This window comes from Megalops cyprinoides, chromosome 1 (assembly GCF_013368585.1).
Source record: "Megalops cyprinoides isolate fMegCyp1 chromosome 1, fMegCyp1.pri, whole genome shotgun sequence".
NCBI classification, from domain to species: Eukaryota; Metazoa; Chordata; class Actinopteri; order Elopiformes; family Megalopidae; genus Megalops; species Megalops cyprinoides.
In genome coordinates, this window is record NC_050583.1 from 70960291 (window position 1) to 70977283 (window position 16993).

Here is a 16993-nt window from a genome sequence, read left to right on the forward strand (position 1 = left end):
TACTGCCATTTTCTTTCCAGCCGGAATGACTATAGTGCTCTTTGACTGTAATTTCACTCTGCCCACTGTCCCATCTCGTTGTGTCTTGCTTAAGTAAATGCTCTGCAGGTGTCTGACGAGTGAGGCATATTCACAGTCTGGTGAAATTGTTGTTCTCTCTTCGAAACCTTCATACAAGATATCAAGAGTATTTGTGCCTACGAGAACTGGAACCTCTACACTTGTTCTGGGATCGGGGATAACTAGAGCCAGCGTTGTGACCACCTTAGGCTCTCCTGTGAAATGTTCTGAGAAAGCAATGTCAACTTCAATGCAGCCAAGGTAAGGGACTTGTTGGCCTGCAGCTCCCTCTATGTGCAAGAGGTCCTCTATGGGAGTGATGGGATGAGAAGGTAAGTGGGTTTCATGAAAGGATTTGGTGATGGTCGTGACCTGTGAGCCTCCATCCATTAGACAGTTTTGTTGAACTCCGCCAACTGTGACTCGGGCTACATGTCTCGAACCAACCAACCTGCTTGTGAGCCGATGTGCAGTTTCGGCTTGTGCAGTGCAGCTTGTTGACATTTGGTTTCACATCTCCATTTTGACTTGGGACTCTCCTCTGTGTCCTCGGTTCCAGTAGGTCCCATTACTGGAACCCGGTCCAGTTTAAAGGCTGCCTTGCCTTCCACTCGTCCTGCTTGTGTCTGAGTTCTGTGTATTTCTGGTCTACGAGTGCTTTGTTCATGGGCTTGTCACAGTTCCTGGCAATGTGGCCATCCTCTCCACACTTAAAACAGAACCAGGCCTTTGGCTGAGGTCTTGAAGTGGGTGGATTCTGTGGCATCACATGATGAGCCTGTGCTTCAGCTACTGGTGGAGGTGAGTTATTTGTTGATACGGCACCTTTAGATCCCTGTTTTTTATCTTTCTTGTATTTCTTGCTGTTGAGCTGCATCTGTAACTGAGCGACTTGTTTTCTCAGACTTTCAGTTTCAGAGATGTATGACTGCAGTAAGCTGGCGTTGGAATCACAGAGAGAGATGTCAGGCACAGAGTGAATGTTCACTGAAGGCTTTGTCTTGGAGGAGCCAAAGTGATGTTGCATCCTGTCATGTTTTGATGCTCTCCTGTTCTCTTCAGTACGCACCTGTAGTAACAGCTCTGCAAAGTTGGGAGGCGTTTCATTTTTGAGCTCCAGCTGTAAGACCAGGCTGTGGTCCCAGCAACCACGCTTGAACTGCTTCAGTAAGTGTCTGCATTCACCTGTTTTGCACCACCCCTCTTCACAGCAGTGCACAAGAGACTCTGCAGTCGCTGTAAATAATCAGATGACTTCTCCCCTGGATTCTGATTAGTGTTCAAGAACCTGGCAAACACCTCCTCTCCGTCCTCAACAAGTCCATATGCAGAGTCGAGCAGTTGCACATAATGTCTGGGATGTGCAGAGGTGCCAAGTTGCCTTACCACATCTGAAGCTGGGGGAAGCAGGCTCTCTAGTATCTTCTTCCGTTGTACATCGACTGAAAGACTGTCATCATTAAACATTAACTCTGCATGTAACGACCATGTCTCATAATCTGCCTCACCTGGGGGTTTGGGTATTTTACCAGAGAACGTTCTCATCCACTTGGAGTTGCTTGGTTGACTTTTGATCACATGTTCCACCACAACACGTTGGATTTCAGGTGGGTTTGTCACCTCATTACTCAAGTTGGGGCTTGTGGGATTTGTATGTACATTATATTTCTTTTTAACTGTGCTTGAAGAAGTTGGATTGCGTGCCATGGTAGGTGTGAATGGTGGGGGGGGCTTACTATATTCAGATTTCTTCTTGCTTCTCTGCACTAGAGCTGTGGTGCTGTTGTCTGAGTGAGCACCATCATCAGTCACTGCTGTCACAGGAGTCAGTGGATGACGCAGATAAAACGGCTGTGGTCTGATCAGCAGACGAGGTTAGTGTTGGAACATGGCCTACATGCCACTTCACATTTGGGTTGGTCACATTCACTACTTCCATAGGGAGAAGAGGCTCAACATTGGCTCTTGTAGCTCCCGACTTGAATTCCACGATGACTGTTTCCTCATCAGATCCTCCTGTGTTTGGCCCTCTCTTTATTCCAGCTACTGGGCCATATTTCTTAAGGGAATCAATGATGTCCTGATCTGCATCACTACTGGTAACACCAGACACACACACAAACAACTTGTCATTACTGTCTGCCATTGCTCTCAGTTTAAGTCAGGGGGGGCAAAAAAAAAGGAAAAATTAATGATGGGGATAACCACGTAAATCAAATGGCAATTTCTTATGATCAAAATAACAGTTTATATCGTACAGTTAACCTATATAACCCTCGCTCCTGGCTGTCTCGCCAAAACAAGATGTAAGCTGTAACACTCTGTCACTAGCTGGATACTTAAGATGACCACGATACTCTAATCCGACTCATAGGAGCGAGGGAGGTTAGTACATGAGGTAAACACACAAATGTTTATTCCCACAACAATAACAACTGGGAAATCAGTTCAGATTCAGCGGTAATGATAATAATCCCCAATGCAATAAACAAAAAGAATAAAAATAAAAGAAAGTGTCCTTTGACAGTTTTTTACTGTCTAATAGCAAAGTTCAGTAAGTCAAGTCCAAAGTTCAGTTGGAATCCATGTCAGTGTGCATGTAGTCTACCCGGGTAGTGTACGTGTGTATGTATGTTACTTCGCGCGGTTCAGGCTATCTCCTCCAGGTGCGACCTTCCAGAAAGGTGATGAAGGTGGAGGAATTTGCATCCTCTCCGTTCCTGCCTCGCCTCAGACAGAAACCCCTGGTCCACTCAACGCTGTCTCAATGTAGACTCAGCAACTCAGCATAGAAAAAAACCAATCGGAGTCCTCGGTTGAAAAAACAAAACAAAGCAAAGCAATTTCTCCGGTCACATCTGTCCAGGCACTCTCTCATGACGATTCAAAACACACACGGACTCGTATCTTTGAAAATAACCAGTACTTTTCCATAAAATAACAAAAATCTCGCTGGTTAACAACTCGTGGTAGCATCGATATCGGGCTTTTTTCCTAGCGTCCCTCCTTCCCAGCATGCATGGCGCGCAAACCTAGACTTCCTTCATTTCACATACATGAAGCGCCCTCTTGTGGCTACTCAAAACAACTACAACCATACATTCTCTATGAATTCTCACAAAATTAAACTGTTTAGCAGGAAACCAACAATAAAATACGTTAGTAAACCCAACTGTATTTTCACAGGGGTTACACACAGTTGCAAGATACAGAGCATGTGTTCGTCTGATATGGTAGTAGAAGGAGTTGAAGACACTATATTCTTCGGTACAACCATCAATTCCGCATATAACACAGAAATCTGGATTGCGATGTTCTGTGTTAATATGGCTCAAGAGAGACTTCAATGTTAAGCAGTGTGCGAAATATCTGGTGGCAATCGGGGGGTCCCCCCTACTCATATCTGCCAACATTTAGGTTTGAAAATACGGGATGTTTTTTCAGTGGGGTGGGGTGTGTGGATAATAAATAAATAAGTAAATAAATAATTGTATGTAGTGTGTGGATTGCGTGTGTTGATTGTGTTTGTAGCAAAGGGCGAGAGCAGTCACCCACCCGGCCTCGAACCCAGGTCTACGGGGTACCAAACCAGCAGTCAGAGTGCATACACAGCCGTAGTGACAGCGCTCTGTCACACTGCCCTACCCTTCAGGAAGTGCGCCCATGCGCTTCTCACACAGAGGTGTACCTCGCGCATTCCCCCACCGTACTTTTCCCATCCCAGGGTGCCCCACTCACTAGTGCTTCAACCGTCTCTGGGGTCCCTCACACCGGGGTCAACCTAACCTGGGGGTCCCTCATACGGCTCACACATTGGGCACGCCTCCGATGGCCTCACGGCAAGCCATCCCACTTCTCACAGCACATGTAGCGAAGGGCGAGAGCAGTCACCCCACCTGGCCTCGAACATGGTACCAAACCAGCAGCTTAACTGCAACGCCAAACAGCCAAATTTGCAACGCCAAATTTGCCATGCAATGTGCTTTATTTTATGAAACTGAAAACCTGCGCATGTCTTTTGACCACAACTTTTGAATCATTGCAATGAAAAGCAAATACATTACTTTGTTTTTATTTTTCACACAAAGTGGGATGTAATGTCAGCCCTATGTTGGAGACAATGCAGAAATTTGCTGTGATTTCAAAACCAGATTACTTGACACCTCTTTGTTGCAGGGAAAAACAACATCGGAAAGGGTATGTTCTGCTGTTTATTTTGATACGCAGTACGTTGTGAAGCTATAGGGAATTTGCGACTTATTCAACTGAGAAGCAGGAGTGTGAAAATGGGTGAAGAAATTAGTAAAGATATTACTTTGCAGAAGTTTGTACAAATATGTGACTAGCATCATTACAAAGCTCCGGTTCCGCTCTTTTTTGTGAAATGTGTTCCATATCTATGCAATGACGAGATCATGAGTAATTCAAACAAGAGTAATGGGTGTGGAGATGGATGCAGAGCTATATGCAGATTGTAACTATGATTAAATTTGATGTAAATTCAAAATTATTTTTCTCGCCAACACTTCATCTCATAGACAAGCAACTAGCATCATTAGCGATGAATACTTTGTGAGCAATTCAACTGAGAAGAAGGGATGTGAATTTGGACGCAGGCTGTGTCTGTCAAGCTTTAAGGGTTAAAAGATATTTTTAGTGACAATTGCAAATGACAAATAATTTTTTAAAGATTTTTCCAGGGACCCCCCAAAATTTTGCTGTTCAGGCTTTCAGGGGGTCTCAAGTGTCAATCAAGGGGTCTCGGACCCCCCGAGACCCCCCATATTTCGCAGTTATAGGGATTTGATTGCACAAGCAAGAAGCAAAGAGGGGAGTTATAGTAGTCCAGGTGTGAGAGGACCAGAGCCTGAACCAAGAGCTGGTGTTGAATACATAGTGAGGTAAGGGTAGATCTGTCGTATGTTGTATAAAAAGAATCTGCACACCCAACTCATCACTGCGACCTGAGAAGAGAAGGACAGTTGGCTATCAATCATTTCACCAAGGCTTTCAACAGTGCTATTGGTGATAAGGCTTGTAGAGTCTTGACTGAGGGAGAGGTTTTGAAATGTGTTAATTAGACTTAGACAGGATAAAAGGCAAGACAGGACAAATTGTGTGGTGCCAACGTAGGAGTAGCATGAAAAACCGTGGGGGGAGATGACTGAGCTAACAGATTGCATGTAAAGAGAGAAGAGGAGGAGGCTGAGTACAGAGTCTTGAGGGACACCCATAGTCAGTCCATGAGGTCTAGACAACCCACCATTCCAAGACACTCTGAAAGAGCATCCAGAGAAGTAGGACTGAACCCGACGAAGAGTGGTGTCAACGATCCCCCACGTTACCACTTTAGAAAGAAGTAGATTGTTGTCCACTGTGTCAAAGGCTGTCAAAGTTTTATCACATGTTACAATGCTTTTTATTTGTCATTTAATTAGAAGTGTTAATGAATTATTTTTTCATTTTAACTTGATTTTCCTTTTGAGGCACCTTATGCTTTGTCTACATTTTGTATTTGTCTTTTTATATGATAAGAAATTTGAGCTGCAACTGTTGTTTGAAATGTGCTATATGAAAGAGGTTAACCCATGCAATAATAACAATATCCTAAATATTACATGATTGACAGTATTTTCCTGATTGTATACACTTTATACGTCGTTATACCTCATTACAACCCCTTCTTTATATTTGGGGAGGCTTGAATGTAAGTATTGCCGGTTAGCACAATATCACAATAGAGTGTTGACGGCAATAATTTAGAAGAGTAGCGTTACATGTAGTTAATTGTATTATGTGCAAATACTTTTCAGCTGAATAATTTATCTTATTATGTATGTGTATTAGAAAGTATTTTCTAATATTGAGGGTAGATCGTTTTAAAATAAGCATAATCGAAAATCATGAACGGGCGTCTAAAAGCTTTTATTTTGATATCGAAAACCGGAAATGGCTAGTTTTGTCAGCAACAGTTGCTCATATCACAAACATGACGTTAGTTTAACTTAGTTCAGAACTTCCTGTAGGATGCAGGAACACTTGACTTTGAGGAAACTGGATAAGTTTTCATTTTGATCAGAATGTTTATTTTTTAACTTAAATCTTTTATACAGTTTTGTCTGGCTAAATCCTGTCTCACCATAACGTATACACAGAATTCAGGCTGGGCAAAAGATGCGTGACAGAACGAAAGAACTGGGCAATGTGAGTTTCGGAATGTTCCTAGCTAGCCAGCTAGCTAGTTAGCCAAAACTCTTGTGAATGGAGTAGCCTAGCTAGGTATTGAGTGTTTTGGCTATACTTGCTTATTTTATTCTGCTCAGTGAATCATTTTGCGGTGCATTGGGGTTTTTTGAGTTAGCGAACGATGCAAGCTTCGCTCTCAGCTTGTAACTTGGCTACATAATTAGTCAAAATGAAGTGAACGAAGGCATTGGCTATGTAGTAAATAAAACACTCCCTGCATGTTGACCTAGCTAATGAACGTCCGTTAATCAACTGTTTTAGGTGAAGGCAAGAACTACCGTAAATCGAAAAAGGCTGATACTTGAATTTTATTAAATTAGTCGTGCTATGGAAGCTAGCAAAGATTAGCCACTTCCTGAAAAAGGTTTGTTGAAATGACCGCTTTGTTCACAGGTCACGTTTCGCTACCACTCTACTCCTCGGAGTAGACATTCATATTCAGCACGTTCAAATTGTAAAAAATCAAAAGTTAAAGCCACCATTAATGCTTGCTCTACTTCATTTTTGGCCCTTCACAACAGGCCTGAGATCACAGTGACCACAACAATTACTTATCAACTTTCAGTTGAAGTTCATGTACTTCAATGTTCGTTTGTAGTGGTGGTGTGGTTAACGTTTTTGAATAATTAAAATGATGTCAGTAATAGCCTGTCAATAATTATATCCTGGCATTATAGATTTTGTTTTCACTTTTTTGCACCACGTGTGTTTTCCGCAGTGGTTAGAGTCGCTGGGCTTTTTTTGAATCGGGGTTTTGGTGTTTGGTTTATAATGCAGTATAATGGAATTGGTTAATGGTCAGGTGGGCTCACTGTATCTCTTGACGTACCTGCTTAATGCAAAAATATTTCCGAATGTTCTCAGGAATGGTAAATCATTATGTCGAGTTAAATTATTAATAAGACATATAGTGACCCTGTCTTGTCTCTTCCACTCAGATGAGTTCAGATGTCGACCTGCTCTGTTAGTACAGATCCCTCTAGTTCCAAAATGCAATTAAGTGAGGAAAAAAACAATAGAGGTTCTTAATCTTTGTTAGGTCAATGAAGTTGACTTGCAGAACCTCTGACCTACTCTTACCTATGACATTGGTTCCAATGTGAATGGAGACCACAGGGGAGCCACTTGCACTCTGGTTAGGAGCTCACCACATGCTGTGTAAAGGCTTCCAACCTGGGCATCAGGCAGGCAACACGCTGTTCTGGACTTGTTTTCATATGTGCACAGTACGCTTTCTACACCCCTAATGGCTGAAATCCCATTTGTTGGAGGATGTAGCCTCCTGGGCTGGCAGAATTAGAGCCCAGAACCCACAATTTCTGGAGTATTCTATAATTTCCCTTTATGGTGTGTAAGCGTTTTCTTAGGATTTTGGCCTATGGTCATTTCTATGTTCTCTTCATTCTGTGTACCAGCAATCTAGGCATGTTTAAAACGTGACGGTCAGTCTGCTCAGTGTGTATTCGAATTGAGTCTGTTTGTAGTCTTTGCTAGCTTGCTAATACAAAATACATCTAAAGGGCAATTTATTTAGTTAATTTAAAAACATGGTCCATTTAAATGTTGTTTATATAGGATCCAACAGTTTAATTTGTGGTGGTTCAGGCAGCAGTGGCACCATCATTTTACAGTGGTATTCAAATGAGGCTCTATGGTAAAGATATGCTAATGAGCATTCCCTCATGATTTCCTGTGAGCTGCTGTAGTAAAGAATTTCTTTTGGCATCAAGAAATGCTACTGTCGCACAGCCCTCACAAGAATCAACAAACATATGTAAAACTAGTCATTTGCAAAATTAATGATACATTTGTAGGGGGTGTATACCTTCAAGATCCTCAAGTATTACTTTGGTTGCTACTCATAGATAGGATACCCAGATATGAATAATAATGAAAGACAACAAGTGGGAGAGATTCTTCTGGAAATAACTGTAAAATTTTGTTCACATTTTACACAAGTTCGAAATATTAATGCTGGTCCTCTGAAAGTTAGTTTTAGTCTGGTAACAAAACAATGTTATATCTTTGTTAAACTGTTAATTTAAATTCACATTGATTTTATTGTGGACCATGGTGCCAACAGTTTATATGACTCCAAAAAATAAATAAGGTCACACTGCAAATTGTGAACTGTGACTGAATTAAAAGGGAAGACTTGTTCAGTGCAGAGCACTTGAAAAAAATAGGATTTTTTTTTTTACCTTATCAGTGTAAAAACCTCAAGAAACAAAACCTTTCTGCACACCCTTTTTCACACCGTATGAGTGTAAAAGGTTCTCTTGTCTCTTATCTGCGTTCTCTTATTAAGCATTGTCTATGCCATTGTCTGTAGTATTTTTGTTGTGAGAACTATGCTAGAAAGTTATCTTGCATGCCATGATTGTACTCTCAGTGAATTTACTATTGACATATAAAATGTCTATTATCAAAGCACTTGTTTTGGCAAGGATTAATTGTGTTGAGGAAAATGACTCAGTGACAAAGTTTGAACTTTGACTTTGATGATTCAGTTTATTAGACATTCAGGTGATGATCCTTGCTTTTATTGTATTACACTTTTTAAAACTTATGACCGCAGCACAACATCAATGATCATTCTGCAGAAGACTCAGTTGAGCAACTTTTGAGTATCTTCAGAATTTGGTGAGGTTACTTATTATAATTCAACTGCAGTGATGAACTTATACATTTTTGCAAAAGGCATGTCCGTTTGGATTTTGGATGGTGGTGGAAAGTATGCAAGCCTATGTATTGTCTCCTCTCTGAACTAAGTTTTGTAATTACTGTTATGGGGTTAGCTTGCTAGCTGACTTGACTGTGTGCTGCTGTGAGTTTTGATGTTACATGGTCTGTGGTGGTCTATGTTAGTCATTTGTGCCAGTATTATAGTATTCATGGCAAATGATTTTTTTTTTTGGTTTTGTAACATATTGTGTATTCAGCATCTGTTTCCTCAAGAAACCTGAAAAAAAACACTTTTACATTTGCTTTGTAGCCAAAGAACTAAACAGCTGTCCTGAAGTAGCTACCCCTGCAATGCTGCTCTTTGACTCAGCTGTCAACTAATTGTTGTGAATATTTTTCACAGTATACACTATGGTTAGGATTTTCTTTGTACCATACAGTAGATTGAACAGTGCACATATGTTTATCACTCCAGAGGAGATCATTTTCTATTTGTCTTAGTTGAATGCACAACTCATCCATTTTATTATGTTGAATTGTCTTTGTTAATTGTTTAATTATTTTTCCCCATGTCAAAAAATTAAGTTAATCACTGTCTCCTCCATTTAAAGCTGCCACTTTAATGCCACATTTAGAGCAGATTGTCAGAAAACTGAAGTCTTGCCTGAATAATGCAGACACGCTTCTGTGCATGACCAAAAAGGTGTGTGTTAGCTTTCATATAAAGTCTGACTTGACATGAATCATTCCTTGTCAGGTATATAAGGTTTGTAACCTTTATCTCTCAGATATTGTTCATGTGGTTGGTTTTTGGACATGCTGACCTGATACATTACATGGCATGAAAATTGCATGAAAAAGACCTAAAAAAAATTGTCAGTTCATTGCATAAACAGTTTGATGGTCAAGAGATTGCATGGTGGGGTGATCAAGGGGACCAGGGCAGGAATGTCCTGAATTTACAAGACAGAAATGGCCAGGTATCTTTTCTGCTGAGACAACGTAAGCAGGAACCAGGGGTGCTGGAGCACTTGTTGCTGAGGTGATGTAAGACATCTTTAAGACACGCTTCAAGTCTAGAAATGTGGATGTCTCCACCAGGCATATAACTCTAGCTGCCATAGAAATGAAAGTTTGTTCCATGTTTACAGATCACATCTACAAGCAGTACAAATATGATGCAAGAATTGAACCTTGTGGAGAATTTTTGTTAAGAAAAGGGATATTCAAAATAGGCCCAAAGTTCTTGATTTTTAGGGTCTAAATTTAGTTTCTTCAAAATGGGTAACAAGGAGGACCCTCCACCTATTCCCACAAAAATGACTGACTTGAAAAATGTTTACTAGCAACTTTTTCTGCAATGTATATGCCTATTCAAGTAAGCCCCCCCCATTTTCCGCTTCTCGTATTTAACGAAAGTAGTACCCTATCAGTAAATTCCACGTGAAATTGCTTATGTATAATTGTCTAAATCTATGTGATTGAGCAGGCCAGCCAGGGTGAATAACGACTGGAAATAAACTGCATTGTCATTGTGCAGAGTACAGGTACAAAGTGAATGAAATGCAGTTAGCATCTAACCAGAAGTGCAAAAGAATAGTGTTATTTACAGATAAGTGCAGGTGAAAGTAAGTACTACAGCATAGGTGATGCTATATCTTACAGTATGTACAGTGTTATTGACAGTGGAGAGCAACATATATACAGATTATAATATATGTATAATGTATTAGATGTTATACATAGAGGTAAAGTGGACAGAGTTAGAAAGGGGAGTGTATATATAAGGGTTGTATGTACAGTATAGACAAGATATGTACAGTTGGTTGTATGTACAATATAAATAATAGTAATCTGAACAATTTGAGAAGTTCAACCTGTGCTGGAATGAGCAGTACGAATATTAAAGTACTGAGACATTGTAGTAATGAGTGCAATAATGCTTAGTGCTATGGTGTGGAGTTCAGCAGGGACACAGCCTCAGGGAAGAAGCTCTTCCTAAGCCTGCTGGTGCGGGAGCGGAGGCGCCTGTAATGCCTGCCTGATGGGAGGAGAGATAGTCCCTGGCTAGGGTGGGTTGCATCCTTGATAATGCTTTTTGCCCTGCCCAGGCAGTGTTTGTGATAAATGTTCTCAATGGTGGGCAGTTGGGTGCTAAATTTACTTAGATCGATTTAAATTACTGAGAATAAACTTTTAGGTTAGGTTGAGTGCAATGAACAATAACGTTTAGAACACAGACCTCACAAAAGCTGTGATGTGTCATGAGCATTTAACGTAATTTAAATCGATAAATGCCATCCTTGTTAATTAAACAATCTCACGTTGTAGCTTTCGCAAGCACACAAACTACAGACAATCTGCGCTGTTTCACGAGTATCATTTACTCCATTTACACGACTGGTGTCAATTATTCTGTGAATTATTTGTTTTATTGTTAATCAAGGAGGATAAAGGGGAACGGGTTGAAAGTAATGATAGATTTAAAGGTAATGTTTCAGCCTCCCCTGTTTTCAGCTCACCAGCCGCCACTGCTCGGGAATGAGCAGCATCAACGTGCAGGTTGAAATAATTATGTTTTAACTTATGTTTGGTTTTGCATTTTGTGAGCTGAATGTGTCACAAAGCACACACAAGAAATCCAACAGATATTACAAAGGCATGCGGTTTAGATACTGTCCAAACTTGAAGCTGATGCGTTTTCTTATAGACAATAGCAGAATTGTGCATTTTTGTTTAGAATATCCACACACAGAATGTTCTACTGCAAGAGCAGTAAAATATTTTTGTATATTTTCTAGTACATTTCAAATCAAATGTCATGCACACAACAAACACATCTGGGGCCATGAGTCATATAAGCCAGGTTCCTCACACTTAGTTGGAAAGATTTCTCAAACAATGTGTCATTACTGGGGAGAGTTGCTATTAAACAATAGTATTTGAATTTAAATGTACTTTCTTTGTGTTGATTCTACAATAATTCCCTAATTCTGCATTTAAATAAATATCCATAATTACAAGCTTCAGTCTTAAGAAGAAAAGAGAAAAGCGATTAATTGCAATTAATCACAGCAAATTTTGTGATTAATTAGTTAATTTTTTAAATTGATCGACAGCCCTTGCTAATACTGAGCTGGCTAAGCTTGGAGATCAGCTTGGAGGGGATCACAGTGTTGACTGCTGAGCTGAAGTCAATGAACAGCATTCTGATGTAAGTTTGGACTGTCCAGGTGGGTCAGGGCAGAGTGGAGTGCCGTGGAGATGGTGTCCTCTGTTGACCTGTTGGTGCGGTAGGCAAACTGATGGGGGTCCATGGTAGTGGGCAGATAGAACCAGTCTCTCAAAGCACTTTGCAATGATGGGGGTGAGTGCAACTGGGCAGAAGTCATTCAGGGCCGTAGCAGTGGAGTGCTTTGGCACTGGCACAATGATCGCGGTCTTGAAGCTTCTGGGGACAACTGCCTGGGCCAGAGACAGATTGCAAATGTCCGTGAAGACCCCGGCTTGTTGCCCTGCACAGACTCTGAGCACACGGCCAGGTATTCCGTCCGGGCCAGCTGCCTTACGTACATTCACCCTGCTCAGGGTGGCGCAAACATCAGGGGTGGAAAGTGAAAGAGGCAGTTCACCAGGTGGGAAATCCACTTTGTGGGTGACCTCCTTGTTTCCCTGGTTGAAGCGAGCGTAGAAGTGGTTGAGCTCATCAGGGAGGGAGGCTGAGCTGGATGGGGGCACAGTACTGGGTGGTTTGAAGTCTGTGATGCCTTGTCCGAATGCCTTGCCACATGCGCGGGGGTTCGAGGAGTTGAAGTGCTCTTCGATCCACTGTTTGTATATGTGTTTAGCCTGGGAGATTCCCCTCCTCAGGTTGGCCCTGGCTGAGCTGTAAGCCTCCTGGTCTCCAGACATGAAGGCTGCATCCCTGGCTTTGATCAGGAGGTGAACCTCTTTGTTCATCCAGGGTTTTTGATTGGGGAAAGCTTTTATTTGTTTTTGTGTTGTCACTCTGTCCACACACCTGTTGGTGTGATCCAGGACAGATTTGGTATATGAGTCAATGTTAATCTGAGAGACTGTGGTGGCATGGGCAGCAAACATACTCCAGTCTGTGTGCTGGATTTGGTGCTGAAGAGCAGAGTCAGCACCCTTCAACCAGATCTTGATGGTCCTCATTGTGGGTTTCACATGATTTCAAAATGTCGAGATATATATCGTGTATTGCGATATAGGCTAAAAATATTGCGATATTATTTATAGGCCATATCGCCCAGCCCTCGCTACATGTAAAACGAATTAACTCATTGATTAAATTTCATTGTATCATACCATTTGCACTACTTGGATGAAGAAAGTTTCAGCACTTTTTTGTCTAATGTGACCTGTCACATGCCTGATTTTCATGCCAGCTTTGTATTTTTCTGTAGGCTGCAGAAAGCTCAGATGAAGGTGAAGAGAACAGTCCACTCATGATGAAGGCGAAGACTGTGAGGGCATCATTGAAAGAAGGAAAGGTGGACAATGAAGCTTTCTTTCAAAAGGTAAGACACCAATGCTGAGTATCACACCCACCTCCCCATTTTTTCTCACATTCAGTTGTGAGAAATGCTATACAGGTTCATTCCCCTGAAGCAGACTATTAGTCATGCATTTTAATTGAGAACAAATCAAGTATTTGATACATATACACATACATTGCTATCGGTGTACTGCCAGATGTTTTGAACCATTTTTTTAAATTTATTTATTACTTGTCTGTTCAAAAATGTAAATAATTTGGAATTAACTGTTTTTTGAGAGAAACCTGTTTCTGCTAGGATAAAATTAAATGTGTCACATTGAGAGACAGGGCTGAAAATTTTCTGTCATTAAAAAAATCCATTGTCATTTTCTTTGGAAAGCAAATAATTATTTCAACTGTATCAAATAAAGTATCATCAGACAGACAGAATTAAACAGATTTTACAAACCCTTGGCAATTCTGCTATACTGACATGCTCTATATTTCAGTTTGGCTATGGCCATAACATTTATTGAATTTCACAATGAGTCTCACAAGCAATGGCACGCACCACAGTATGGTTCTGAAATGCATAAAAGAAAAATTCAATAATAATAAGTGAATTCAATACTATTCATTTATTTTAGCTCTTTAATTTGTAGAATTCATTCTCAACATCAGTACCTAACTGTTAAGAGGACATTAAAAAGAAATGCCATTCTGTGCAATGTAACATTTAATGTTTTGAATCTATCACAGGCTCTTTGAATTGCTTGAGGCTGTTGTAAGATCATGAAGTCATTGTCCTACTTACCCCTTTTTGTAACTGTTCAGAGTAATAATTAACATGACTGTAGATGTATAGTCTTTGATTTCAGATCTGCTCTTTGACTGTTAATGGTGTCTGTGACATAGTAAGCAACAGAGTGAACTTGAATGGAGGACCAATATGAAACCTAAATGTGAAACATTTAGGTTTTTTTGTCCAGTAAAATGATAGATGGGAATAAAAAAATCTTCAAAGCTTACAAAATTCAGTCAATGAGGGGTGCTTGTCAGTTAACAGAAACCATGGAGAATATTTGCACTTAAGAACAATATTAGGGTCCACGTTGAGCTGCTGTCACTGCCTGATCTGCCTGCATTGTGCTGCTTCAGACAAATATGAACATGATATAATCTCTGCCTTTTCCGAGAGAACAAAATGTTGTGTAGCTATATTGATAACTACTTGGCTAGCCAAGTAGCTAAGGTAAGCTATAAAGCCAGCTGTAAGACTAATTAGGTGGCTCATTAACACCAATAACTTTATGGAAGCCAGTGGATCTCAATGTCATAAATGAATCCTACTCTTACGCAGTGGTAGATATTATTGCTGTTTGGTCACTTGACAGCGTCTTTTTTTGTAAATGACACACGTTTACTTATGATCAGCCAACCGTTAATGTTGAACCCTGACCTTTATTATGCAAATTACTTTGGCCACATTATGTATACCATACAAATCTTGATATGTGCATTGTTTTTGCATTTGTTCCTAATTTGGGATTCACAACATTGTTCCTTGCTTTCTGTCCTCATTTTGATGTCTATTTTTGTGATTGATCAGTTTGTATTGTCCTTCTGTTTGAAGATGTTAGTGCAGTGAATGTAAGGTGGCAGCAAGTCACTGTGCAAAAATAAGATGGAAGACATTGGGACATTAGGATTTGAAGTTTGTTCTACATTCTGCATTCTTTTGATTGTACCATTGCATGAGTTCTGAGAAAAGTCACAAAATTTTTTTGCACAAAAATGTTTATGTGGCCATTATTGCTTACTTGGTATGTTTCCAAATTAGCTTGTACTGTGGTTCAGTGCACTTTGGAGATGCGCAATAACCAAATTATTAACTATTACTGAAAAATGATCAGATATTTTTCTGTACTGTTGGGAGAAAAAATAAGCAAGGGAAAGTGTCATTGGATGTAACAAACTTGCATAAACTGAATGGATGGCACATGAATACTTCAGACTAAGCACAGTTGTAATAGTATTGCCCTTGGTGCAGTTACTGTAACTAAATAATACAGTGCTGAAAGCCCCTTATTTGTCTCCTTTTTTCCAAGGTACATGAGATCTGGGAGGGTCTGGAGTCTCTGAAAAAGAAGGTTTCTGACCTGGAGAACAAACAGAAAATGGTGTTGGGGGTTGCGCTGCCTGAAGATGGTTAGTCCCTATCCTTTGATCACTGTTACCGCCAAATGACACTGGCAATCATGATGGGGTGGTAGGTTCTATGCATGTGGCCTCCAAGCACGTAGAAATGTGAATGCTTTAAACTTTGTGAACGGAGTCCAGTGTCTCCCTTTGGATTTTTCACAGGTTACCTGGGGGTAGTAGATGGAGCCCCCATCCCTAAATAACAACTGACAAAAACTTTTACACTCTCAGAAACACACAATTCCTACTAACAGCAGTCAGCAGAGCACAACAACAAGGATGGAGTTCTTCATTTCTGAGATGGATTTGAATAGTTTGGGCACTATATTTGATTATTGTGTTTGATGCATGATAATCAAACATAAATTCAGTTTTCAGGACACACAGTGGAAGTGGTAGACCCTGCTTTATGGCAGAAAACAATTATAAATCATTTTAAACTAAGCAGATAGTGTGACCTTTTTCCAGTCAACTAGGCTGCGCAGTGGCGTTACCTTTGAGAGCTAAGCTGATTTTAGTGAGTGAAAACGTGGGGCAATGAAAGTTATTTATATTGCAGACATCTAAATAATCACACCAGTAAGTATTACACTACTAAGGGCAGTAATAATATGAAGGATGGAAGTATGATTGTTACCAAACAGATAATATGCTGCCACAGTATCAATTTTAGGGAGCCAAACGCCAAAGAAACAGCAGTGTTTTTAATGACATTTTTTTTACGTTCTGTAATATTTGGGCAAAAAAACAGGCTGTAAAATCCATGTTTTTTGGCACCTTTTTGGGTATATGAAAGTTGTAGGCCTTAAGCCATGAAATTTTTGCAAACATTGATCTGTGAAATGAAAACTATGAAATTTGCAGCATTGAAAGAATAAGCGCTGGTTGTTTTACATAATAACAATTTTTACATAACTACATTTTCAAACATCTTTTCTTGTGAAACCAAAGTCAGTCATTGCGTACCAAGTTTGCTTCTCAAAATTACAGAGGACCTACATTAATGTACGTATACACTGGTTTGTGTACTTTTTTTGGTTTGAAAATTTATATCTGAAATAAAGACAAAGTGAAATTTTGTATTTTGTATTTGGAGGTCTGGCACATATATATAATGTACACTATATGGACAAAAGTATTCGGACGCCTGAACATTACATTGTAATGACATTGTATTCAAATACATATACTTAAATATGGAGTTGGTCCCCCTTTTGCAGCTATAACAGCTTCCACTCTTCTTGGAAGGCTTTCCACAAGATTTTGGAGTGTTTCTGTGGGAATTTGTGCCCATTCATT

General features: G+C 40.2%; 1 protein-coding gene across 1 annotated transcript in view; it reads left to right on the plus strand.

The window, feature by feature from the left end:
* Window positions 1-6070: 6070 nt before the first annotated feature.
* stx4 (syntaxin 4) overlaps window positions 6071-16993 on the plus strand; it is a 70194-nt gene continuing 59271 nt past the window's right edge. Inside the window, exons 1-3 of the mRNA XM_036533872.1 lie at window positions 6071-6264; window positions 13419-13532; window positions 15601-15700. Coding sequence (XP_036389765.1) covers window positions 6235-6264; window positions 13419-13532; window positions 15601-15700 — 244 coding nt within the window. The 5' untranslated portion in view covers window positions 6071-6234. The remainder of the gene's footprint in view (window positions 6265-13418; window positions 13533-15600; window positions 15701-16993) is intronic.